Source organism: Callospermophilus lateralis, chromosome 7 (genome assembly GCF_048772815.1).
Source record: "Callospermophilus lateralis isolate mCalLat2 chromosome 7, mCalLat2.hap1, whole genome shotgun sequence".
Lineage (NCBI taxonomy): Eukaryota > Metazoa > Chordata > Mammalia > Rodentia > Sciuridae > Callospermophilus > Callospermophilus lateralis.
The window spans coordinates 119,883,352-119,910,576 of NC_135311.1; the positions used below are offsets into that span (position 1 = coordinate 119,883,352).

Sequence of the window (27,225 nt, forward strand, 5' to 3'; positions counted from 1 at the left end):
CATGTGCTCCCCGACTCCAACCTGATTAATATGGAAAGTGCTTCATCCTGTGACTTGAGCAAGAGAAAGCCCCGCTTAGTTTTAGGGACACAGGGAGCCCGGGCCTCTGGGGTCCTCGGGAGATGCTGCTGGAGTGGGTGGCGTTGGGAGGGGGGTGAGCCCCTCGGGCCTGGGTCCAGGTGCCAGCAGGCCTGGCAGAGAGGGGAGGTGGTGTTCAGGTCGCCCCTGGGACAGAGGGCATGGTGACCCAGAAATCCCCACCCCAGACCTGCAGGGGAGCTCCACCTTCACCACCTGGCCACTGGGGTCTGGGAACCTGGACAGCTGAGCCAGATCCCTGCCACATGTCCCCACGCCGCACCAGAGGCACAGTAAGCATCTTGTTCAGGCCGCTGTGCACTTCAGGTCAGCCCCATGCACAGCGTCTGGCCTTCCGCACGCAGGTGACGCTCCTGCCATAGCCACCGCTGTCCCTCATGGTCACGGTCCTGGCAGTTCACTGATGTGACCTGGGGGTGCGAAGGAGCTGGACGCAGGACGTGGTAAGCGGAGCCAAGCTTCACGTCTTCACAGAACAGCTGGGAGCCTCTGGGGACAAAAGGACTGGGGACTCCATGAAAGATGGGGGTGTCGTTCCCTGGGGAGTCAGTCTTGCCCCGCAGGAGATGAGGACTCAGTCGGTGTCCTGGGTGTCCCAAGACAGAAGTCCCAGAAGAGTTGACAGGGCACGCATCTGACGCTGGAGTCCACCGCGCTCTCGTCCTGGTTCACAGGTCCCCAAAGCAGACCTGAGACAAGGGTTCAAGGGCAGGCGGCATACGGGGAGAGGAGAAGGGTATGACCCCGGGAAGGGGCAGCAGCCAGAGAAGGGTGTGAGACCCTGCCAGCCACCACAGCGGGGGTGGGACGCAGGCTCACAGGAGACTCTGGGAAACCCTGGTCCAAAGAACCCAGCGAGGGACGAGGGTGCAGCAGTGTTTATCCACCAGGTGCTGAAAGCCGAGGAAGGAGGCTGCTCCTGGGGGCGTAGAGAGTGTCCGGAAGGGCAGCAGTGGGAGGTGAAGGGACAGCATCTCTGCCTCAGCCTCGGCAAGCCATGTGACAGCAGTCCACAGAGACCTGCAGAGGGCACAGTGGCTCGGCAGAGCGGGTACCAAGGATAAGAATCCATTCTCAGGGGCCCGTTGCTGCGACTGTAAACCCCTCTGCCATCACACACACACACACACACACACACACGCACACTACACACACGTGCGCACACACGCACATGCACGCACAGGTACACAGAGTCGCTCCCTGGGACGCACGCGTCTGCCATCCACATTCAGATATTTTTGCAAAGCTTGTATCTAGGGCCTGTGCACTGAAGTTGTGCTCATTCCCCAAGTTGTAGGCAGCGGAGGTGAAGTCGCCAGGAGCTCATGCATAGTCGAGCAGGAACGCCCACCTGGGGACTTTATTTAGACATGCCCCGACATTCCCTCCGTGGCTTTCTGGAACCACTGGGAGAAGTCTCAGAACCCAGCCTGGGGAGGGAGGAAAGGTGCGAAGTTGAGACAGTCTTTTCTCCCACGTGTGGGCGAAAGCTCAGTCATGCACCCCAGTGTACTGCCCTGTCGTTTGTCCTCTCTTGGTCTCTGCCTGGGAGGTCGGCGGGAAGCCCTGTACCTGGACTCAGACCAAGTCCCACTAAGCTTCCTTGGACAGTGACAGTCTCCCAGCATTCCCTTCTGCAAAGTGGGCGCCGCAGCGCCCAGAATGGTGCTGACCACACCAGTGTGTCTACTAAGTGCTCCGTAGAAGCCATTCCCCTGCCTCCTTCCTTTCTTAGAAGTGATTTGGGTTCTCTTTCCATCCTGTTCTCTTGCGCAGCCATTCAGTCGGTCCCAGGCATGTGACCCAGATATTCCTACAGATGTGGGGTTGGAGGACGGGAGCGTGAGGATCCATTCACAACCATAACGAGGCGTCATCAATTTATTCACACAGACTATTTTGCCAGGGACAGCCCATTAATCTCTTTTAATGGGGTAACGGGAACCTTTTATCAGCCTGTTTGCTCTGGTTCCCTCTCGCATCTGGTGATTCGCCTCCTGCAAACGGGCTCAGGTCCCTGTGCAGGGCCCGGCAGCACCAGGCCCTGACTTTCTGCTTCCAAGTTACCCGAGCAGCCTCTGCAGAAAAATAGGAAAGAGCAACAATTTTACCAAATTGATTTCCAGCAAAAAAAAAAAAAAAAAAGAAACAGAACTTAAAAAGAATCAAGGGTTTTCTTTTCTTTCCATTATAAACATAAGGCATGGTTATCAAAGAAAATTTAGGAGATAGAGAAACACTGGGTAAACGCCTCCGTGGACATTTTTATCTATTTCTTTCTAGTCGTGGCTTTGTTTTTAATTTAAAGGGCTATAATCATAGACTGCTCAGGCGTGTGTGTGTGTGTGTGTGTGTGTGTGTGCGCGCGCACACACATGCAGGTGTATATCCCTATTTTTATTATTTACAAAAGCAATTCATGCTCATTGTGAAAAATTCAAAACCCAGGGGTACAGAATAAAGTTGTTGAGGTCTTCTGCTTCTCAGCACCTACGCCAACTCCACAGTCCTCTCCATGGGCAGCCATTGTTAGCAAGTGACCATGTATCCGGTGGAGCCGTCTCTTTATGCACCTCACACATACCCAGGGTGGGGGGTATGTGCGCATTACCCTGTGGCTTGTTTTTTAAGGTACATTTAGATATTTCTCTCTCTTTCTCTCTCTCTGTTTACACACACACACACACACACACACACACACACGCACGTCTCGTTGTTTTTAACAACTGCCTCACATTGCATTTCTCACCGTTTCCAACAATGCTCCAGTTAGCACCCGCATGCACTTAACTTAGGTGCACATTGGTGCATTTATGGGATCGCTCCCTTAAAGTGCAATTTCTAGGTCACCGTATACATTATTTTAAAATATACTTTCTGCCAAAGTGTACTCCAAAAAAGCTGTGCCAATTTAAGTTTTCCATCAACTATGTATGAGGCTGGGCTAGCTCCCTACCTCCTCACCAAAGTAAAGTTTTGTTATTTTTATCCATCTCCGTGGGTGAGCAATACCACCTGAGTTATCTGGGGACAGTGGTCCCAGCCCTTGGGAGATGGAGGGGGGGGGATAACTTGAGCACAGGGGTTCAAGACCAGCCTGGATGACACAGAGAGGCCCTGTCTGGAAAATCAGAAACACCCATCTCATTCTTCTTGTGATTTTCATTCCTCCAATTAGTGTAGCTGTTAATCTCTCCATGTGTTTGTGGCTATTTTTTTTTCTCTGAATTGCCCATTCCTATTCTTTGACCATTTTTCTATTAGTTTATATATACTATTGATTTGTAGGTGCTCTTTATATATATATATATATATATTTTTTTTTTTTTTTTACACAGATGGAGCATAACTTTTTCTTTCTCTGGTTGTACATGATGTAGAGTGACACCATCTATGCATTCATACCCATACATAGGGGTAATAATGTTCATCTCATTCTACCATCTTCCTCCCATCCACTCCCCTTTCCATCCCTTCTCTCCCCTCCCTCTCCTCTGCTCTGTCCGAAGTTCCTACTTTCTTTCCTTGCCCCCTGGGTCAGCATCCACTTACCCGAGAAAACATTTTGCCTTTGTTTTCTTGGGGATCGGCTTACTTCACTTAGCATGATATTGTCTAATTCCATCCCTTGACACGTAAATGCCATCATTTCATTCTTCCTACAGGCTGAGTAGTATTCCATTGTGTGCATATACCACAGTTTCTTTATCCATTCATCTATTGAAGGGCATCTAGGCTGTTTCCACAATTTAGCTATTGTGAATTGGGTGCTCTTTATATATTTTGAATGTTAATATATACTGTAAAAAAAGTTTTGTCAATCAATAAATTGTCATATAGTCTTGTTATTTTATTCTCCCTCATAGGAGAGTTTAAAATGTTTATGTGATCAAATCACCTGATCTCCTGATTGGGTCACCAAGAACTCCTGAATTCCATCAGCTAGAAATATCTCCCAACTTGGAAACTATTAAATTTGTTTTCTTCTACTTCTTGTAGAATTTTCAGAGTTTCATATCTCAAGCTGAAATTTTTAATCTGTCCTGTACCAGGTGTGAGCTATAGATCGAGGTTTATTTTAGTTCCATTATTGAATTATCCCCCAACCTGTCCTTTCTGATTTGAAACAGCCCTTCACCAGAAACTAAGGTCACAGCTGGCTGTGGCTCTGTCTGGACATTCTCTTCTGTCTGATTTCTCTATTATTTCAGCTTTACCATAGTTCTATGCTAATTTTTGTTTTCAGTGGTCAAAGACCTTCCTCGTCATTATTACATTTTAAGTATTTTATTGGCAATTATGCGTCTACTTTTCCGGATGAGTTTGAGAGTCAGTATTCTAGACTTCCTCTAAAAGACATTCCACTGTGATCCTGATTGGAATCCCTCTGACTCTGTAGTTTCATTTGGAGAAGCTGACACATTCACAGTAGCGAAGCTTCCTATCCAGGGTCATGGCATACCTCATGTCGTGTTAAGGATTTTTAACGAAACTTTTATAGTTTTGTCATGTGGTCCCATAAATTCCTTCTTAGGTTTATTCTTGGGCTTTTTTATGTTTGTTTGTTTGTTTGTTGAACCCAGGGGCCTTAACCACTGAGCCACATCCCCAGCCCTTTTTTAATATTTTATTTAGATGCAGGCTCTTGCTGAGTTGCTTAGGGCCTCGATTCATTCCTGAGGTGGGCTTTAAACTCACAATCCTCCTGCCTCAGCCTCTGGAGCCGCTGGGATCACAGGTGTGCACCCATCCGCCCAGTCTCCTGGGTATTTGCTATTGAATAGTTTTTCTTGTTATTGTGGATGGAACCGTGCTGTGGTGCATTTTCTAATTGCTGATTGCTTGTGAATAAAAACCAATCGATTTTTGTACATTCTTTTCTTCACCCGCCATCTTGCTGAACTCCCTCATTAGCTCTAATAAGTTTAACGTTGATTATTTTAGATTTTCTGGCTTAGGCAATCATGTTCGCTGTATGTAAAGTCACTTTGCTTCTTTCTCCCCAATTTGCATGCTCTTTTCCTTTGCTTCCCTTTGGTTTGTCCAGCCAGCACCTCCGGAATGACAATAAAAGAGGAGTGGAAGGTTCGTCCACACCAAGATTTCTGCCTAAGAGGGACTGAGCAGAAAACAGCTTTCCCTGGATTCCTTATGATACAGCAATTTTAAAAAGCAACATGTCTAGAGACTTTTTATGCCCATTGGATATTAGAGAAACCACATATTTTCCATGCTATTTTTTTTTTTTTTAATCTGGAGTGATTTGGAAGGGGCCGAAGGGGACTGGATGGGAGACTGCCCCAGAAGGCCCCAGCTCTCCAGCGAGGCTCCCCATGATGATATCCTGGGCCATTTCATACCCCGATCATTTCCACCTTATCTCATGAGCATTTACTATGTTCTTGTAAACCCTTGCCTGCAAATATCCCACTAAGTGGATAGATCACAACTTACGAAACCACTTTCTCCTTCTGTGCACATTAGGATTGTCTCTAGCCATTCGAGGTATAAATGTGGCTGTGGAGGACATTTTTGTATGTGATGATCCTTTTCTCCCCCCACCCCGTCCCCGAATTTATGATTATTTCTTTAGGAGCAATTCCCAGAATGAATGTTTTTTTAAGACTCTTGATTCTCACTGCCAAATTGCTTTCTGAAAGCGCTCCATCACCTCCAAGCGCCACCGTCTGTGTGCACGCACATCTCCAGACGTGGACCTTTGAGAATTAAAGATCATGAAGTAGGCTGCGGAGGAGGAGAGACAGTGGGCTTTGGAGTCGGGGAGTGGGGCTGGACTTTTGGTTCCTCCAGTGAAACACTGGCTCGTGTTTTTAGAAGGTAGCTCTCGGGGCCTCAGTTTCCCTCTCTGTTAAATGGGTGGCTAATTCCTCCTGTGCTCATGATAAAGGCAGAAGGAGAACGCACTGCGGATGGCATTTGGCACAAAGTAGTCATCAACAAGTGGGAGTCACCTCCCCTTTATTTGGACTCTTCCGAGGTTTTATTTTCTAACCAGCTTTGGCCATTTCCCCCTGAAAAATCTGCTGCAATTAGGAATGACTTCTGCCCCTTTGCCGAGGTCCATCTGCCAAGGGGGAAACCCTTTCCCGCGCCTGGCTGCTGGCCCCAGCTGGAAGCGGGGAGGCCTCTTCTGTGCAAACTTTCCCTCGGGCTGCCTGTTGTGACCCACTCTCTGCAGGCGTCCCTGCTGCCAGACCTGTGTCCTGTGCCTGGGAAGAGGAAGGGGCAGCCAGCCAGGCATGCCCCAGGAACTCCATGGTGGGGATCCCCAGAGAGGCCACTGGCTCCTCCCCAGCACACCAGCTGGATCCTCTCTTGTGTGGACCTTGCACAGAGAAGGGCAGATGTCACCAGCTCCCATCTCCTGATTGCCAAGTCCTGCTAGTTCTACCTCCTAAATGTCTTTCCGTTTTCTCCACCTCTGTCCCACGGGGACACTGGCCTGTTCGGGTGTTCTTGCTCCTACAGCACTGAGGCTGCTCCTTCTACTCCCCAGATCTGCTCCCCCACATCCAGCCTCTATTCTGGCCCATTCCCGGCCATGCTCTTTCCCTGCTGAGAACCCTTTGATGGCTCCTGCCACCCCTAGGGGAACTGGCCAAACCCTTATTAGCACCACGGCCTCCAGCTGGCTAACACTCTTTAGCAATGCTCCACTCATGTGGGGTTTGGAGTTTTAATGATGCTCAGTTTCCAAGTCACCGCTTCAGAACAAGAATGGTGTTCGCTAACACACGTGCACTCTTTCTAGGCACCTGGGGCTGTGCTGAGCACAATCTCTCTTGTCCATTTTAGTAATCCTGCGAGGCAGGTATTATTTTCGTTTCCCCTTACAGATGAAGAAACCGACGTTCAGAGAGTTAACACAGCCTGCTCAAGGTGGCTCCGCTGGGAGTTCAGAGCCAAGTCTTTTGTCACTAGATCCCATGCCTCAACCTCTCATCAGTCCTAATTTTTTCACTTGTATTGTGTCTGAGAATATCTATTAAGCTGGTGATATCTTTATATACGTATCCCATAGGAAGTATGGGCATAGAATTCACAGCGGTAATTAGCCACTAATTATAAAACGGACCAGGGACTATCATAAGAGATGGCCAATTTTTCTCCTTCTAAGTCTCCAGGACTGGCCATTAGACTCCTGCCTTGTCCCCTGGCCCTCAGCATCCCACTTCCTGCCTGGGTTCCTCGTGATTTCCCAAGAGGGGCCTCTCGCCTTGCTCTCTGCACTTTTCTCAGCCAACCCCACGCGCAGTGCGTGGTGGGCACTCGATAAGTGCACTGAATTAAATTGGATTGGATTGAACCAAATTGAATTCAGAAGCAGATCTTCTGCAGTAGTGGCTGGGATTTCAGTTCATTGTCGTCCTAATCACCCTGTGGTAGATAACATTGCCTTTCCCTTAAGCCAGGCTGAGCACTTAGGTTTTTGAGGATAGTATATCTTTAGAGGTTTCTGTTCAGGCTGAGTAGCTTTTTCTGCATAGACCATTGCAAATAGATCTGAATCGTGCGTGCTCTTTGATTCCGTTTTCTGATATGTCTTGGAAGCCAGACAATCTGGGCTTAAGAATCATCTGTACTACTTATACTGGTGCATGACCTTGGGCAAGTTACTTAACCTCTCTGAGTCTTTAGTTCTTTGTCTGTCTCTGTCCCGTGAGGATATTGCAAGAATTCAAACAAGAAATTGAATACGAAACTCTTACTATGCGCAATGCATAGTCAGAGTGCCCAGGCGTGGGTGATAATTATCATAACTGCCCCTCTTTTTCTCTTTTTTCGATTTATGCTGAATTGCACAGGCAGAGAATGAGAAGCAGCAACAATAAAGAAAAGACAGAGAGAAATCCGCAAGCAGGGTCTTCAAGGGTTCAGAGCAAGTCTCATTAGGTTGTCCATCTTCCCCAGAGTCATTGCCACCCCACTCCCATCTCCCCCTCAAACTGCCCTGAAGAAGGGGCGCTTCCCAGGTTCTGTGCCTGTAAAATTGGAAAACTGAGAGGCGAGACGATGAGCCCAGAGAAGCAGACGGGGACCAGATTGTTTCTCTTTTATTCTGATGGCAATAGGGAGCCATTGAAAGCTGCGTAGCACTGGAGTGATGTGACCAGCTTTGCATTTATGAAAGGCCTTGCTGGTTACTGTTAGAGAACCTGGTGGACGGGAAGGTGCGGCCAGGCAGGAGCCACTCATGGCTGCAGCCCATGTGAGACGTGGTGGGTCCAGATGAACACAGTTTCCCTGGAGACTGGGGGTTGGGGAAGAGAGGGCCGAGAATCAAAGAGCATGGAAATGACATCACTGGGCTAGTGACCCAAAGCAGAGGAAGAGAAAAGATGGTGGCTACTGGCTCGTGGCTTGAGTGGCTTGTGGACGGACTGGCAGGGGATGATGGCATGGTAGCTTCAGATGCCCACGGGGCACCCAAGTTGGAGAGATGTTAGGATCTGAAGTTTGGAGAAAGGTGTGGATTGTAAAAGATGTTTGGGATCCATCAGCATCAAATTGGGTGTAAGGACCCAGATGACAGCTGGAGGTGACGGGGCACGAAGGTGGGTGTCAGGACACTCAAGGCCATGCTGGGACTTCCGGGAGCCCAGCTCCTGCAGAGCGTGGGCCTGGCATTGACTGTGCTGATGCCCCGTGTGTCAGGGAAAGGCCAGGGCCTTCTGTCACCCACTGAGTCTGGTCATGGAGGCCCCGCAGCTCTCTGCCTGGCCTACCTGGTTCCACACTCAAAGCCCACAATGAGGGAGGAAGGTGTTTGAGAGTAAGACATCCTGAGAATGAGGCCTTACTTTCCAGATCAGGGATCAGAAGGGTCCTTGATTATGGACCCTCCAAGTAGGTTTGAAGAGTCCCCGTAAGTACTAAGGACTTCCGGCTTCTTGGCACCGTGGAAACTGCTCTGAACTAAACAAATGGAAGTCTCTAGGTTCCACTGTCATAGGAGGCGACTTGGTAGATTAGGTGCATGACCCAGTCCACATTTTACATACTCTCCCTAGGTCATCTTGCCGCAATAGGTCAGAGATCACCTTCAAGAAACTTGACTTAGAAAAAACTTGACCCCGATGCCTGCACCCACAGAGCAATGCCAGTCAAGAGAGAAGGAGGGAGATGTGTTTCCTTAAACACTCTAGTGCGGAGTCGCGACTCGGGCAGCATTAAAAACGTATGAAGTTACAGGCTGTGGCATTGACAGCCTGTCCTTTCTCGCTGTCTCATTAGACCGTCCATCTTCCCCAGAGTCAAGGCGAGTCCTGCAGACTCAATTACTTCTGGCCACCCCGCTCCCATCTCCCCACCAAACCTCTGCCACAGACCATGGATGTGTCACCCACACTGGATTCCCAGCCGGCCACTCACAGCTGTTTCATCTTAGGCGAGCCGTTTAACCTTTGGAGCCTGGTGCCCTGTTGGTGGGATCATAAATTGGCACAACCTTTTCCGAAGGTAATTTCACAGTGATGATTAAAACGTAAGATGTGCAAAGCGCTGTTGGGAATGTATATCAAGGGAACAGTTAGGGCTGACGTGGCGCTGTGTGTGCAGGGATGTTCACTGCAGTGTTATTTATTAGAGATGTTTATTGACATTAATGAGTCAATAAACTGTGTTGCATGTGGCTGATAAAATGTGGCCATTAAAAATTATAATTTTGAAGAATATTCAAAGAAATTGGAAAGTGCTTAATGTGTGATATGAAGTTAAAAAAATCAGCATACAAGGCTGAAGATATAGTATCAACTAAAATTTTTATTCATACATTTATATAATAGTCATAAAAAGGAAAAAAAAAGTCAAAATATGTTAAGACTCTTAGCTCCAAATGGGGTATTACTGTTTTTTGTTTTCTGTTTTTACTTTATATTCTTCCGTGTTTTCCATAATTTTTACAACAAGGCTGTTATTTTCTGGGGACAGAAGAAATTAAAGTTAAAAAGTGGTTGTGTGTGTGGTCCAGGGATGGAACCTGGGGACTTGTGGGTGCTCAGCAGACACTCTGCCCCTGAGACACACTCGCGGCTCCTTAAAATGGATTTTGAGAGCTCCCACCACTTGCAGGGGAAGAGGAAACTTCCTAGGGGGTCTTCTTAAGGTGACAGCACCCCAACTCAGCACCTTGGTCTCCTGCCCTTGCTGTAGCTCTGTCCTCCCGCCTCCCCCATCCAGAATGACCTCCTCCACATTTTTCAAGATTCAATTCAAGCACCATCACCTCTTCCCTGACTGCTCATGGCTTCCGGTCCTTTCCCCCTAGGATCACTTTGAGTAAACTTAATCAACTTATTCACTATCTGTCATCTCCACTTTCCGTTTCCCAAGATTTTGTGGGAACCCCAGGGAGGGAGGACCCAGTCTGTCTTAGGGAGTCCAGAAAGGCTTCACAGAGCAGAGTTCTCAAAGCATGAATAGGAGTTTCTCCTGAGGCAAAAGATGATCATCGGCACCCCACCCAGTTCAGGAACGAGTTACCAGACAGAAGGCTCTGGTGCCTATTTCTCTCATCACCTAATCCCACGACAAGGTGTGCCACACATGGGCCTGTGTCTCTCTCCACAGCCAGGGGAGTCCCTGGGGACTTTGCACACACTGGGCATCCTGTCTACCATTCTGTCCCAGAGTATGAAGGTTTGAAAGGACCAGTTTGCAATCCCCTCTCTCCTTGTCTTCATGCAAATGGGGAAGCATTACATTCTTATTGTTGATTATCACTGGTTCCAATGATGACCCCAGAGATGCAGACAATACTTCATAAACAGTCTGTTGATCCAAACCAAACTGAAGAAACTGTTCCCTGCGTGGACATTACAGGAGATTCTGCAACATTTGAGCTTTGCTTGAGTATAAGAATCCCACCAAGAGGAGCTTCTCTTCCCCTTTAAATGACATGCCACACCTCCAGAATGACACCTTGGAAATAAATCCTGTTTGAGTAATGTTTCTCTTGGACTCATAAAATCTTTATGGCCGCCTTTCCTCATCTCCTACACAGTGAGAAGGAGGAGAGAGCCGGACTCCAGAGCAAGGGGTGGAGGATGCAGTCTCTTCTCCTATGTGGGTCACACACTTAATGTAAATAGCTTTAAAATGCAAATCCAATACTGACTACACATTAGCACCAAAAAAAATCCTAGCTCTGTCCAAAGTGCTGAATCTGTGAGTTCAGATCTCTTAATCTCTGATTAGAGAGTAGGTGGTGTGGAAATGTGCTCATTCGGATGGAAGGCTTGAATGTATTAAAAGACCCAGTAATAGCCATCTGAGTGATAAGAATGCAAACTCTGGAAGAAATAAAAACAGCAGCTTGGTGCCTCCCCCCAAATAAAAAGAGAAACCAGAAATTGGTAGACCTCATCTTCAACCCAGTGATGCAAAAAGGCAGTTGGGCCTCCAACATACTTTAAGTACCTAAAAGACATAGACTACCTAAAAGACATTGTACCAGGACATTAGAAATAGAAAATCATAATCTTTGGTCTCCATGGGGTCACGGTCCGTGCTTCTCAACCACTGACCAGCTGTTGACCATGAGCAATATACTTAACTTTTTAAGCCTCAGATTTCTCATTTAAAAATTTGGGATAATGGGATCTCATGGGATAATTGTGCAGATTAAATAAGGTAATGCTCGCAAGGCACTTTGCATAGAATTTAATATATTGAAAGCTCTCAGCGAATGTTACATATTAGCATTAGATGTGATGGATGGTGCTGAGTTTATCTCATTAATTCTCTCATTTATTTTATACCAGGCTTGTTGAGTAGGTCCTAATATCTCTTTCACATGGGCGAGGAAAATGTAGCTCAGAAGAATAGGGTTAAGGAACCTGCCCAAGTTCATATGGTCAATGGGTCTCTACAGAATTCAAAACCACTTCTTTCTTCCTGTAAAACCAGTGTTTGTTAGGCTGGTGCTGGTTAGAGCAGGGACAGGAGACAGACTGACAGCTTCCCTGTCAACCATCCAAGGAAGTAAGGCAAAATATACCCTCACCTGGGCTGGCAGTTTGAGAAGACAAAGTCTAAGGGCCCCAGGTGGGCATAGGAGTCGGGTGCTTGGATGAATTTTAGGTAGGGGATACTTGTGGGTAAATACAAGGAAGATAAATTCCAAACCTCAGGAGAATGGAGCCAAACCTAGTCATCCAGAGTTTCACCTGCCTTCAACCCAAGGAGGAACAAGAACAGGGGCCAGAGATTAGAGCCGATGGGTTAGGAGGAGACAGAGGGGCCACTTTTAGGTGGGGTGTTTAATTAGGCTGCAGGGACCCCCGGGGCTAAATCTCATGCCACCTTAGATGGGTGTGGGGCCCTGGGACACGGCAAGATGACCTGAAAATGGGCTAAGCACAGGCTGGACCAAAGCTGGCCTCCCAGGAGCCAGAGCCCCCCACACTCCGTTTGGAACGCCCAGGTGGGAGAACCAGCGGCTAAGCGAGTCTGTGCCCCGTGGAGCAGGGCCGGTGGGGGTTCCAGTGAGTGACAACACACTGCTACCTTGGTGGTAAGAATGTGCTTTTTCTTTGAGTCCAGAAGCCTGTGATTCAACCCTACAAAGTCATACAAATATATATTCTCTTTTTCCTCCCTGTGGGGAACATGGGGCTACATGGCACTGCTCCCCAGGGCTGTCCCATAAACAATGGCAGCTGCTTGGATTCCCTTGATTGAAATTGGAAAGGTCACATCTCAATAGTGTCTGTGGGGCTTGCTTTTTCCGTTTGTGACAATCCAGTGCTGTCCTGAGGCCTCCCTAAGGTGCCCTTCCAGCTTTGATCTTCCATGGTATCTTTCAAACACAGGGTCCGGGCGGCCATCAAGCAGGTAAATGGATCAATGAGGACCGTTCACAGAGCTGTGCTCCCTGGGCCTCTGTCTGCTGCCTTCAGCCCTTGCTGCCACTGTCAGATCCGTGGGGGGCACAGGTGGCTGTGCTGTGACATAACAATGGCTTCTGTGCGAGGCTTTGCTCAGTCCTTCTCCTCCACGCTGGGGAGGTCAGTGGCAGCCGTGCCCAACACACCAGCAGCTCTAGGGAGGCCCATGTTGCCTTCTGATAATGGTCAGTGGGGTCTCTGGAAGGGCCGGCCCCCGCGCTGAGTTCAGATCTCTCCCCGTTCGCTGGGAAGAGTGGCTGCTCCCATCCCATGTCCATGGAGCCCGTGGGTCACCTCTGCTGTGAGTGAAGGGAAAACATGTGCTGTGTCTGAGGAAACAGAGCAGCGGTTTCAAGTTGTGAAACCATGGCTCACAGGGTGGCTTCTGGCTTCAGAGTCCAGGGCTCGACTGAACAAATGCATGGGATGGAATGTTCTGGAAGCAACTCTCAGGTACCCCATGGGTTATTCCCTTTTCTCTGCTTATTAATCAGTGGTCTGACTAGCCCTTCTAGCTCTGGTGTCTCAGCAGACTGACTCCATTTCTACAGCTCTTATTCAAATTATCAAGCAGGAGAATCAGACCCACTCTGTCTTTAGTCAAGGGTCTGCTCTTTGTCCAGTCAGCTGGTGAGCGGCTCGGCAGGCGCCAGCCTGGCCACCAAGGCCCTTACCCTTGTGATAGGGTAGGTGAGCAGAGCAGTCCCCAGAAGAGGGCAGGCAGCCCAAGCCGTACCTCTAAGTTGGTTTCACCTCTGTCTCTCTTCTCATTGGTCTCCCTCAGGAGGCAATGGGGAAAATTACTCTTTTCAACCAGCTCCTTAAGCTAAACAAAATAACGCAGACCAAAGGCCCTGGCACGCTGTAGAGAGAACTCGAGAGTAATTCCGGTTGTCTTCACCACTCCAGTATTGTCTGTCTGGCTTGCAGTCTGCAAAAAGGGAGCTCAGTAAATACCAGGGATTACTGTGATTATTATGAATCCTTAAGTAGCTAAATTCCCCAAATTCTCAGAGTTGTAATGCCTTGGGATTTGGAGATGTAATTAAGAACAGATGAGCCTCCAAGAGGTTGATGGTGATGATCTGGGATGGCATCAAACGGCACAGAGAATGTTGATGTGCGTTCCGGGCCTTGGGCGCCCCCTGGTGGCGGTGGAGTGAAGCCTGGAGGTGGGGTAGTCAGAGGCCCAGGCGTCCTCCGCCTTCCAGGCTCCAGGGACTTGGGAGGCCACCCAGGAGCCCACTCAGCAGGCTGGCGAGAGGCAAAGCTGTGTGTCAAGGCCACTTGCGACAGCTCTGCGCTGTTTCAGGAGGGAAGGAAACCGGCCAAGTCTGACCCATCTCCTCTTGGCAGCCACCTACCTTCCGCCCACATGTGGGTCCTGCCAGCAGAGGGCTGTGCTGCAGCGTTGGGTCACCCCCTACCTCCCCACCCCCGCCTTCCTTAGTTTCTACTCATTTTCCAATGTTTTCCTCTGACTTTAGAGCTTACTGGAAGGAGCGGAAATACCAACAAGGCAATAGTACGTTTTATTTGATCTATCCACGGCAGCGACCTGAATCTATATGATCTGTCAGGCCAAGAATGTTTTGACCTTCTGAAAGGAAATGAATGCTCTCCGCACCAGAGCCAAGCAAGCGGCTTAGACCCAGCCACAAGCAGGAGTCTGGGGCCTGGGGAGTTCCTGGGCATTAAATCTCCATCAAAATATGACTGGAATCGCGAAGCTCATGATTTAGGGCAGCATGGGAGGGAAGGAGCCCCATAATTACCATGAGAAGCAGTAATGTGAGGGTGCTATAGCCAGAATGCCCAATGTCTGCTACTTGGCTGGCTGTGCGGCCTCAAACGAGTTGCTTAGCCTCTCTGTGCCACCATTGTCTCACCTTTATGCTACAGGTGATAACAGAATCTTTCTCATGGGGTCACTATATTAGATGAATTAGTCATGTAAGGTACTTAGAGCCGTCTGTCATGCTGTAGGTGCTCAGAGTGGTATCTTGTCCCCAGGTATTGCTTAGGTTCTTTATGCTACATCTCCTTATTTTATCCTCACAAAAGCCTGGGAAGTCTTTGTGTTTCTATTGTGCAGAAGATCCTGAGTTTCTGATGTTTACTGCATCGCTCAGGGTCACATGGCTAGAAAGCGGCAGGGACAGATTCCTTAGTGGAGATCTCTGACTGCAAATCCTGTATTTCTTACTTTCCCCTGGGACACTTCCCCTCATGGTCAGCCCTGCTGCCACCATCATGGCCCATCCCTACCTGTCCCCCAAGGGCCCCTGGAGCCCACGGGAGTTTTGGTGGCCCTGGAATCTCAGCACGGCTTCCTATCTGTGACAACCTAGACAAGTTCCTTGATCTCTCTGAGCTTCGATTCCTTTGTTTCTATAAATTGGCCCAAGAAACTAAGAAAGGGAACAGCGACGCTGAGTGTCAGATCCTGGTGGCACGAGCAGGCCGTGTGCCACCAGGGGCTGCCCTGCACCCACACCCAGGCCTTGGGCTTCTCTGGGTGACCATAAATAATTCACAGAATGTCAACGCCAGACGAGGCCACTCTGTGACCATGATGGATTAAGACAAAAACAAGACCACTTCCAAATCATGTCTGAACCCAGACAAAACAAGAACATTATCCCAAACACAAAAATACCCAGCCGCCCCTCCCTTCCCATTCCGACTGACATCACAGAAGGCTGTTCCTTGGCCCGTTGTGACTCTAGTCCTGTTTGATCCCCCACCCCACCTTCTAGATTGAGCACACTAAATTCCCATTTGTAGGATCTGACCTGCCATCCGGGGCCGCCAATCCCCACCAAAGCCCTGCTTCCCTGAACTCATCCCCAAACCACCTGACACGCCCTGGTCCTGACCCACAGTGAGTTCTTCCCGGTGCTCTCCTTAGTGGGACACTTAGGGTTCCCTATGTCCTTGGGACTCCCCCCCCCACTGCCACCAGCCAATAAACCTCAGTTTGTTTGGCTCCAGGTGGGTTCCTGGTGTTCTTTGGCTGGGGAGGGGGGGACATTGACTTTGCCTCCAAAATGAAACGTTATGATGTCTAGAAGGCTCTTCCAAGTGGGGCCTGCTACGTAGCAAGTGCCCAGTGCATTTGAGTAATTAGCATTTATATTTATTTCAAAAACCACCTTCCCCTGTGGGCAGAGCTGAACTGTCCCTGAGCAGCCTGTGACGTCTTTGAAGTCCTCGCAGACGCCCTCTGATGCTCACCCTGGCATCACCTCCCGCTGCCTTCCTCGGATCTTTGCCCTTCCCTGCGGACCTCAAACCTATGAAAGCCCCTTTTACCCAGGACCCACGGGTCTGCCCTGTCCCACGGAGGACATCCTCGAAGGATGCTCCGGCAACACAGAGGAGTGGTGCAGGCTAACAGTGGCCAGATCCTCTCTGCAGTGGTCCCCTTCTGGCTCCCTGGCAGAGTAGGGGGTCTGCAAATGGAAACTCCCTCGCCCCCTGGCCAGCTGCATCGGCGGGGGTCCGTCCCAGGGACCCCAGGGTCCTTCCAAGCCCATGGCTGCTAATTGCAGAGAATGCATTAAAAATACAGATCCGCATCTGTTTGCTTGAACATGGGTGTTGGGGAATTTCTGTGATTTGTAATAACAGGGTTTGAGGAGAGCAAAGTGTTCCTTGTGCCTGGGAGCCAGGCGCTGCTGCCAGCCAGGAACTGGAGGCGTGGTTTGGGGTGAACATCAAACTTCTGGGCTCCAGCCAAGCCTTTCTGCACAGGCACCAAGAGGCGGGTCCAGGCATTTCGCTGGAAACACCTAACTAGGTAACCAGTGGAGCATAGAACATGGTCCAGGTCCAGGGAGGACTCAGGCCCCAGCCTGGTGTTTGCAAAGAGTTCCTGACAGGAAGGGGACCGGCCTTTGCCAGGCAAAGGTCAGGAGGAAAAAGAGTCTCTTGTGGGTCAAGTGTTCATTTCCCAGCAACCATGAGAGTCCAGTTCCTTGTCTGCAAAATAGGGTGTTCAAATTAACTGCTGGCTGGGGTGTAGCTCAATGGTATTTGCCTAGGATGGGCGAGGCCCTGGGTTTGATCCCCAGCACCACACAAACAAAGCAGCAAATAAAAGTACCTACCTCTTAGTTTTTTGTTTTTTTTTTAATTAAGTAAGGTAGTTATATTAAATTGCTTCCAACAGTATGGGGCACAGCATAGTAGGCACTCAAGGAAAGTTTGCTATTGTATAAATTATGATTTTACTCTGTGAAATATCGCATTAGATTCTAGGATACTGAGATGATTGAAGGCGAGGTTCTTGCCCTCCTCCACCAGCTGCAGAGACAGTCGATGGTCACCATGTGCTACACATTGACCTTCTGTGTGGACTTACAGATATTTGGTTTTGCATAACCTGTTGAGAGGGCACAGGCTGGGGTGGGAAGGTCAAAGAGCTTCCTGGACAAAGGGATACTTGAAACCTGAGTATAGACAGGATGATCTTGGCCTGAAATAGCATGTGCAAAGGCCGTGGGGCTCTAGGAGGGAACAGAGAGTGTCTCTGGAGGGAATACAGTATAGCTAGACTTTGGGGTGGGGGTATTAGGCATCTACTTCCATGTCACAAGTTGCCACAAAACTTAGCGGCATGAAACAACATTTCTTATCTCATATTTTCTGTGAGCCAGCCATTAGGTGTGGCTTAATTGGGTTCTCTGGCTTTGAATTTCTCATAAGGCTGCGTTCAAGGTGTCCACCAGGGCTGTGGTCACTTAACAGGTGAAAGGATTGCTTCCAACCTCACCCACACAGTTGTTTGCATGGATTAACCCCTCGGTGCTGTAGATTGGGGACCACCCTCAGTTCCCTTCCATGGGGCAGCTTTTAGCCCAGCCATTTGCTGTATGAGAGCAAGCCAGAGAGAGAGAATGAGACAGAGGTCATAGCCTTTCGTGACCTAATATCAGAGGTGACATCCTTTCCCAGCACATTTGCTGTGTTCTGTGCCCTAGAAACAAGTTGCTATGTCCAGCCCACACAGAGACAGAGGATTGCACGGGGCATGGATACCGGAGAGTGGGGCCCATTTAGTTATTTTTGAATCTACTCACCACCACCTGCACTCTGGTTCTCAATGATTGTGGCCCCTTCCATGTACAACTCACATTCACTCCTTCTCAAGGCCTCTAGAGATCTCATTTCTTGACACCATCAAATGAAAGTCCAGACTTTCAACATCAGAATCAGGTCCAGATGTGCTGAAGCTCTTGGATGTGCCTCGTTAAGTGGGGGCTCCAGAAAACTCTCTCTCTGGGTTTGGTGACTTGGCAACCAGAGATGCATTATCTGTCTTCAGGTACTCAACCTACAATAGTAGGACAGACAGAGGGTAATGGGTATTGACACTCCTGGCCACAAAGGGGAAAATGCGATTCACGAAGTCATTGGTCCATAACAATTTTGAAATCCAGCCAGAAAAGTGTTGCAAGTTTCTTGATGAGGTTTCAAAGCCAGGGACTAATTCTCTGTGACTCTTAATTCCACCTTGTAAGTTCTGGCTCCCTCCCTCTGACTTGCCCTTCCCTTCTCATGAAAGTGTTTGAAGCTGACATGGTTCCTCAGTCGGCTTCCTGCCAGGACTCCTGTGTCCGACGTCCCTTTTCATCTTGTGCTCTCTCCCTCTGTTCCCTTGGATCGCAGCCTGCAGTGTTTCTTCTGCTGATGGTTTTCTCTAAAACATTGTTGGTCTCCTGTAAATCTCATTGAGAGTCCCACTCTGCCCAGGTCACACCCACAAATTTGTTTAGATTACACCTTTCCCTACCTAGGCCTCCTGTCGCGGGGACCAGGAGAGAGCTCTTTTTCTTCCCGGCCTCCCTATGGCTTGATCATGAAGAATTGCTCAGTCCCACCTTGATCTCTTTAGAGTCCTTCGTGTGGCAAACAAAACATGACGGTCCTTTGATCTTCCTGCAAACCTCAACCAAAGGCTACACAGTCACACCTTCGGCTCTGTCTTCGGACCACTTCTTATCAGCACTCAGAGCCATTTCTTCATTTTAGCATCCTTTGCTATCTCGGGGGACTGAGAGCTTTCAAAACTAGCAAATCCTGGCGTCTTTCTGCCGGACAGCGATTCTTGTCTTCTCACATCAACATCCAGAAGAAATCCACTTGCTCGGGTTCTGTCGCTAGATTCCTAAGTGTGTCCGGCCCATGTTCTCCAAGTGCAGACAACATTGTCACTAAGCTTCCTGACCACATAGCAAGGACCCTGTTCCTCCAGTTTCCAATGACATGTTCTTCATTTCCTTCAAGCCTCCACCAGAAGCATCTTCAAAGTTGGGATTTCTGTGAGCAATGCCTTTGAGGAAAGGGGGGATTTCTCAAACCTCAAGGTACCCCCAGCCTCTGCCTGTCACCTCCTCCCAAAGCCATCTCCCATTTTTAGGTGTCTATCATGACGCTATCTTTCTCTTGATACCAAAGTCTACGTGCACCACCTCTTCCAGTTTGTAACAAACCCCACCAAGCCTTAGTGACATGAGACAACATGGCTTGGTTTCCGTGTGTTGGGAATGAGGTGCGTCTTAGCTATGTCTGTGACACGTCTGTGGCCCAGGTGTCCCCTGAGGCTGTGGGAACCTCTAAGGCTCACCTGGGGAGGGATCCGCAGCCAGGCTCCCTTGCGGTATTGGCAGGATCCCGAGCCTCGCACGCTGCAGGACTGTGGGCCGCAGTGCTCACGAGGGTTGGCCAGAAGCCACTCTCGGGTCCTTGTCACACGAGACTCTCCATAGGACAGCTGTCCACATGTCAGTTTGCTGCCAGCAGGTGTGCGAGAAAAGCCACAGGCTTCCGTAGCCTGGGATCCAAAGTGACACCCCCACACGTTTGCCCTGTTCTACTCATTAGAACCCAGTCTCTAGGTCCTTTCAGGGGCAGGAGTGCACGAGGGTGTAACTGCCAGGAGAGGAGGATGCTGGGAACATTCCAGAAGCTTGTGTGTGACTGGTGAGGCCTCGATGGCCTGATTATGCCACTTAGACCCCCAGAGGTAAAGAGCCCCCACTCCGGCGGAGACTCAGAGAAACACACTCAGCCTGGCAGGGTGGGCTGTCGCTCAGCAACCGCGACAGGGGCTGTCTGGGAACAGTGCGCATGTGTCACCGGAACCCAACCCAGAGGTCAGGGTCAGCTCTGACCCGTGTCCATCTCCACTGGGCCTTTAGCCTCGATCTTTCTCCTGCCTGAAACTCCCTTTCTGGATTGTTCTCACCTGCTCTCCACCTTCCTGTGACGCTTTTCCACACCAGATTCCGTTTGTAACTAAGTCCCTGCCGGTTACTTGTTCTGGGCACACCTGAAGGGCAGGCATTGTTTGTGGAGGTCACGTGACAGGGGGTGCCATGCCTTTGTGACCTCATCCTGGTGACCTCACCCTCTACCCAGACCTGACCTCCAGTCTTTGGAGGGAACAGAACCTTTTTGCCCCCGAGCAATTGATGTTTTTTAGCGGAGGCTAAATCCAAGATCCCAAAGTGACCGCGCCACCCAGATGCCACTTGATTGTTTTGCAACTGGGATCAACGTCTCTGTTGGGATTTGAGGGAAACCCAATCAATAAAATACACTTATTTCCCTCTCAAGCACGCAATCAATTGGCAGACGCAGGAGAAAGCCAGGGGAGGATCAGCGTGTCACCTTTATGGCTGATGAACTGATTGGAAGGTAGATCTGCAGCTAGGGACAGAGAGGGAAAGAGCAAGAGAGAGGACAGAGAGAGGGTGCGTGCGGGGAGTGACGGAGCCCTGTCGGCTCCTGCTGAGCTCAGAAGCAGCCTCCTCTGGGAGTGCACAAGGGACTGTGAGAGGGAGAAGGGTCCTCTGGTCCTGGGACCTGCTGCACCAGTGTCACCTGGAAGTATCTGGTCCAGCTCTCAGAAGTGCTGCTGCAAACTTGGGGCAGGGGGGTCCCTCTGAGTTCTAACACACCCTCCGGGGTTAGCTAGTCGTTAGGTCTGGTGGAAGTTGCCCCACGTGGAAATCCGAGGTCCAGAGAGAAGTGCTTTCTGAACCCACCACCACCCACTCCCACCCTGTTCCTTCGGAAAAGGAATCACAGAGAAGCTCTCCAGCACCCCGCACCCCAACATTTGGTTTTTAGCTTACAGTTGCTCCAGGGAGTACGAAGTGGAGGCCCCCTTATGGTCTCTGCTTTAGAAGGGGAAAAGACGCCATAGGTCTGGTGTTTGGTCGTCTCGCCTCTTTCTCTCACAGTCATTGCAGGGAGAGCATCTCCTCACTGGCAGTTGATGGCCTCTGAAGACTAAAATGGCCAGTAACAAGATGGTGAAGATGGACACACAAAGCTCCCCATGGCTGAAACTCCTCTGTGACTCCTGTTGCCCTTAATTTTCCAAATGGATCCTCTGCCAAGGCCTGCACCTGTCCAAGGGCATCTCACCAATGCTCCCACTTCTGTCCCTCTCATATGCCACCCCTCCCCGGGACTCCTATACAAAGCCCCAGGACCTTTGCACTTGCTCCCCTGCTGATGGAAGGGCTCTTCCTCAGACTTCTGGCTCCTTGTCCTGTAAGTCTAAACCCAAACATCATCCCACAGAGAGCCTCTGCCTGCCCATCCCAAGTGCCCTCCAGTCTTCCTCTCATTGATTTTCTTCAGAGTGCTTGAAGAAAGTCCAAAAATTGATCTGATGTGTTTATTCATTGACTTCTTTGTTGTCTCTCCTTCCCTCCCTGGAGTGCGGGGACCAGGGACCTTGCTGTATCCCTAGCACCAAAGCAGTTGCTGGTTTGTTGCTGGCATAAAATTTACATAAATATTTATTGAATGCATACATCAATTCATGACTGCGTGAACACAGGAGAGAAGGATTAGACTGGAGGGATTTGATCATCAAGGTGACGGTGGGCCCAGAGGCTCTCCCTCCTTTTCCAAAAGACAGGGTCCCAGAGCCCAGCTGAGTAGACCTGGAAAGCCAGCCCTGCTCCAGATTCCCTGCCTGATTTCCCTCTTCCCCATGGCTCTCAGGACTTGTGGTCATTAGGGGCTGGCCGACTCCCACCCTCCCCTCTTCTTCTCTATAAAGAACTGTTATGGACTTGATTTCCAGCAGGGGGCGCTACACATGGTCATCAGAATTCTGACTTAGTCCCCCACATTCCCATAATTCATCACACAGGAAACCAGAGAGCAGTGGCCCCAGGGCTCTTTCTAGAGAGGAGTGGTGCAGCCCCAGCTGCTGCCCACCAAGGGCCCACAGTTCAGATGGAAAACAAGACAGCCGGCGGGAACCACTGCATAGTGACAGAGTCTAGTTAGCACTGTGGTGTTGGGGGGAACTTCAAGGAAGGGAAACTAAAGGGGTCGGGTAGAGACTAGGGGGAGAATGGAGGAAGCTGGGTTTATGGAACAATGTATTAGTCACCTATTGCTGTGCAACAAGTTGCCACAAACCTAGTGAGTTAAATGTGGAGAAAAGGCACACTCATACATGCTGGTGGGACTGCAAATTGGTGCAGCCACTCTGAAAGGATTATAGAGATTCCTCAGCAACTTGGAATGGACCATTTGCCCAGCTATCCCACTCCTCAGTCTATACCCAAAATCAGCTTACTACAGTGACACAGTCACATCAATATTTTTAGCAGCTCAACTCACAATAGCCAAACTATGGAATCAACTTAGATACCCTTCAAGATGAATGGATAAAGAAAATATGCTACATATACATAATGAAATATTACTCAGCCTTAAAGAAGAAATTATGGCATGTGCAGGCAAATGGATAGAGCTGGAGAATATCATGCTAAGCAAAATAATTCAATCCCCAAAAGGCAAAGGCTGAATGTTTTCTCTGACAGGCAAATGCTAATTCACAATAAGAGAGGCGGGATGGCTAGGGAAAAATAGAGGAACTTTGGATTAGGCAGAGGGCAGTGAGGGGACAGGAGGGCCTATGGGATTAGGGAGGATAATAGAATGAATTAGACGTTATTACCCTGTGGACATACATGATTACACAACCAGTGTGATTCTACATCATGTACAACCAGAAGAATGAGAAGTTATACTCCATTTATGTATGATGTATCAAAATGCATTCTACTGTCATGTGTAACTCATTAGAATTTTAAAAAATATCTGTTTATATAAACATTTATTATGTAAACATATACAGCTTCTGCAGGTCAGAGGTCCAGGAACAGCTGGATTCAGCTGCAAACAAGGTGTCCGCTAGGACTGGGTTCTCAGCCGGTGGCTCAACTGGGACAGGATCCATGCCCCATTTGTGTGGTTGCTGCAGCATCTAGATCCTGGCAGTTGTAGGGCTGAGAGCTTCTTCCTTTTTTTTTTCTTTTTCTTTTTTTTTTTTTTTTTCTGGACGTAGACCTGAGGCTGCCTTTGGCTGCTAGAGATTCCCTGCAATTTCTTGCTACATGGGTTTCCTAAAGTTAGCTGCTTATTTCACTGAACCACAAGGAGAATCTCTGGGCAGACTGGCTAGTGAGATGGGGTATTACATACCATTACATTACCAGGGAAGTGACATCCCTCTCCTTTGCCAGGCTCTATTGATTAAAAGTTAGGTGACAAGTTCTGCCCACATTTATTGGGAAGGGGTCAAACAATGGTGTAGACACCAGATGGGGGAATCATGGAACTGCCACCCTAGAGGGTGTCAGCCACGGTGCCTATCAGGTGTTCAGGACTGTGCCAAATACGTTTACATATGCACCAAAATGGCCTGCAAGGCAGGTGTCATCCCATTCCACAGATGAGAAGCTAAAGTCTCAGAGCAATGCACATTGGCCCAAGGTCCTGCCAATGTGAAGACTGGAACAAACATCAAGTGAACTTGGGCACAGTTGAGACCAAAGGCTCAGCATCCTTGTAGTGGGGAGCAGAGGCCTGAGAAAGGAAGGGCAGGGAGTAGCTAAAGGAGGGCTAGAATGCCCAGGAGACCTGAGACCACAGAAAACGAAGAGGGTAAAGTGCATTTTGAGAAAGAAAACAGAGCACTTAAGTCTGATGATCTCTATTTTCTCAATGAAGCAGAAAATGAGGGTGTCTCCTGAGAGGGTGGAGGATGGGCTGGAGGGGAAGCAGAACTGAGTTGGCACAGCAGCTGGGGGTGATGGGGAGCGGGAGCTTTGCCAGCCCAGGACACGTTGCCAAGAGAGTAGGCTGCTCCCACGTGGAGACTTAAGGGTGGGGTTGAGGGTGGTCCCCACTCCCTCCCAGCATTCGCTCTCCTTATTGTGCCTTGGAGTGCTGTGATTCAGGCCAAGTCCATCTCTGTCACCAGAAGGAAAGTTTTCGCAGGACAGGGACCTAACAGCAGTCCACGTGGCGCCTCCCCATGCCCAACACGGGACCCGGCACTTAAGAAGCCTCCCTAACCAGCCTGATTCCAGACAATAAATTTCTAAATTTCTTGTTTTACCTCTCATCCCTAATGGCTCACGCAATTCTAAAAGACATTTTGAAACTATGTATTTTTACTTTTATTTTGGAAGTCAATGTTCAAACAGTGCCATGGAGTAGAAAGTGGGGTTAGGCGTGGCATCGGGGAAGTGTGCCCCATACCTAACTCGGGGACAGAAAATCAGCTCAGCATCTGAGGCCAGCCTTTGTGATATCAGGAAGTCAAAAGAACCATTTCACAATGGTTTCTGTTTCAATCTACTTTGATTGGAATGAAACGGTGCCCACAGTGTACTGTGGCCTGGGGAAAAAAAAATCCAGTTACTGTACAGACACTTGTAGTACCATCCTGCTCCCGTCAAATTACCGTCAAGAAGCAGAAAACCTAACTCATGCCATCCTAGGTTCAAAAGAAACAGTCGCATCTTAAGGGTCATGTCCAGGAGGATCGATGCCCAGGGGCTCCACTATTTTGGCCTTGGTCATATTGGGTGGCAATTTGCTGGCAGCTGGCAGCATCTCTGGGAGTGCCATCCTTCCCAGGATCCTATACAAAGCCCTAGATCTGCTCTAATGGGGTCAGCTTGGGTCATATGCCCATGAGTCAGTGTGGCCAGAGTGATTCTGTCCTCTCATCAAGCCTTGGTCCCAGAAGGGAGTTCCAAATAGGAGTTTGGGTGCTGTGTGTGATGGAGAGGAGGAGTGGGTACCAGGGGATTATATATTCAACATGCTCCAAGTCTAAGAGCTGTAGTCAGGGACCTCATTTTATTTACCCAATCAGCGTCTCTTCTCATCCTAACTAGGGACACCCCTGGGGTTTCATCCTGGCCCACTAAGGGAAGCTAAGTCTTGTTGGAGACTTCATATCCAGAAGGACTGGAGGAACCCTGGGTCCCTGCCAGTCCATCTGAAGTCCGGCTGCCTAACCTTTGCTGGACGTGGTGCCACTATGGGGTGCACTCCTGTTGACAGTCTTGTCATGTTTCTCTGATGGGACCTGGAGTGGAACCATGAGCTGTGCTCCAGCCTGTCACCCTCACCACCAGAGCTGGGTCTGGTAGTCTTCCCACACCTGACCCCGACCCAAGGAGGGTCTTCCAACCCAGTAGACCACTTGGAACCTGGGGCTCCTGCCTCATGACTCTGACCTTCACATCTCTGCTCCACGCAATTTACACATTGCTGCCACCTGTTCTCCAAGCCACCGCCCATCCCCCACCCCCAGTCCCAAACCTCTCTCCAAAGCTACTCAATTCCCCAACACAAGTGGGAACAGCTATTCAAACACCACTCATGAGACCAGGGCCAGGAAGTAGAGTTCAATGGCACTTTATATTTTTGGACTGGATGTATCCGTTTTTCCCAACTCAGGTTTGCCTTTCTGCTGGTTCTTAGCCAGGATTTTCTTCATGCCATGGTTTTGCTTCCGATAGACTTCAAGCTCCTCAAAGTACTTCACTCTCAAGAGAGCTGCTTTCTGTTCATATGGCTGCTTTCCCATCTCTGTCGCTGTAGACCACATCTTCCCACTGGCCTTTGCTACCTGCACCACTGACCAGGTGGGGTTCTCCTTCATCAGCTGGGAATAGTGATCTTGGCAGAAGAGCAGGAAGGATGATGGAGGCCGTCTGGGGGCCAGGGGGTCCCGTTTTCTACGTTTTTTCTTCTTGCCAACGAAGTGCAACATTTCTTCCTGATAGCGGGCTTTGTCAAGCTTGGCCAGGGCTTCATATTTGGCCTTTTCATGCTTTGAGATGGATCTCCATTTTTCTGAACACTTTTTAGAGAACTCTTTAAAACCAAGGTAGGTATTTGGCTGCTGTTCCTTGAATTTGTTTCTGTAATTCAACAAAAAGTGGATGTAGGAAGAGACGTTCACCTTGGGCTTCAGCTGGACTTCTTTTCCCATGTTCACAAGATCATGCTTTTTTCTGGTTTCAGTACCTTGGACAGCAGACACTTATGCGGGCACATCCAGGAGCAATCTACAAGGTGCTCCGCTTGTGGTGATTTTTTTCTCTCTGGGAAGAGCTGCAGTCCCAGGTTGGCCTTTTCAGTGGTGGTCCTATTGTTGGGTCAGAGGAAGAGAATTGTGACGTCACTCGCAAGCGGGCCAATCCTGGCCCGCACTTGCGTGCATTTGCATACAGGGGCTCTGATTGGTTGGTTCCACAAGGATCATTTTTCATCTCTCCAGAGCGATTGATGGTTTATCCAAAGCAAGCGATGGAGCTGCAGATTCCTCTGGGAACAATCCTCCTTGGCTTCCTGGAGGCAGAGGGTTTTTCCTCTGCTTTGAGGGCTTTAAATCTCTTGGGTGTAGTAACAAGGGTCTGCCTCCCTCGCTGTTAAGAGTGTCAGGATGCCGCATCATCCCTTCCAAGGACGGGCTGGAAATAATGAACAGGAGGGGGTGGACGGCCCCCGAGCTGTCATGATAAAATGTGAAGTCTTTCTGTTTGCCTTGAACAGTGGCAGCTCCTGCTGTACAAAGGGTTTAGTAGTAACTCTAAAAATAATCGGCTATGACAGGTGTGACTCTGTTCCTGTCAGGACAAAGTTGTCTAATTTAAAACCTGAGCACTCCGGCTATGAGTCTGAACTCTTCATTTCTCTGAAGAAATTTGAGGGGAAAGAGGGAGGAGAAACTCGTGGTTTTATTAATTACCCTCAAGTCCATGAGAATGCAGTAGCATTCTTGACACCTCGGAAGCCTCCCCACGCTCCCAGGCAGGGTCCCCGTTCCTTATCATTAGAGCACAAAGCTCTAACCGCCACACTCAAACTAGTT

The 27,225-nt window shown here is 49.2% G+C and overlaps 2 protein-coding genes across 2 annotated transcripts in view; one reads left to right on the forward strand and one right to left on the reverse strand.

Moving 5' to 3' along the window:
- Csmd2 (CUB and Sushi multiple domains 2) overlaps positions 1-27,225 on the forward strand; it is a 535,133-nt gene that overhangs the window by 208,369 nt on the left and 299,539 nt on the right. The gene's annotated exons all lie outside the window — the stretch shown is intronic.
- On the reverse strand, positions 25,765-26,343 carry Hmgb4 (high mobility group box 4). The gene has a single exon (XM_076861511.1). The coding sequence runs from the start codon at positions 26,341-26,343 to the stop codon at positions 25,765-25,767; it is 579 nt and encodes a 192-aa protein (XP_076717626.1).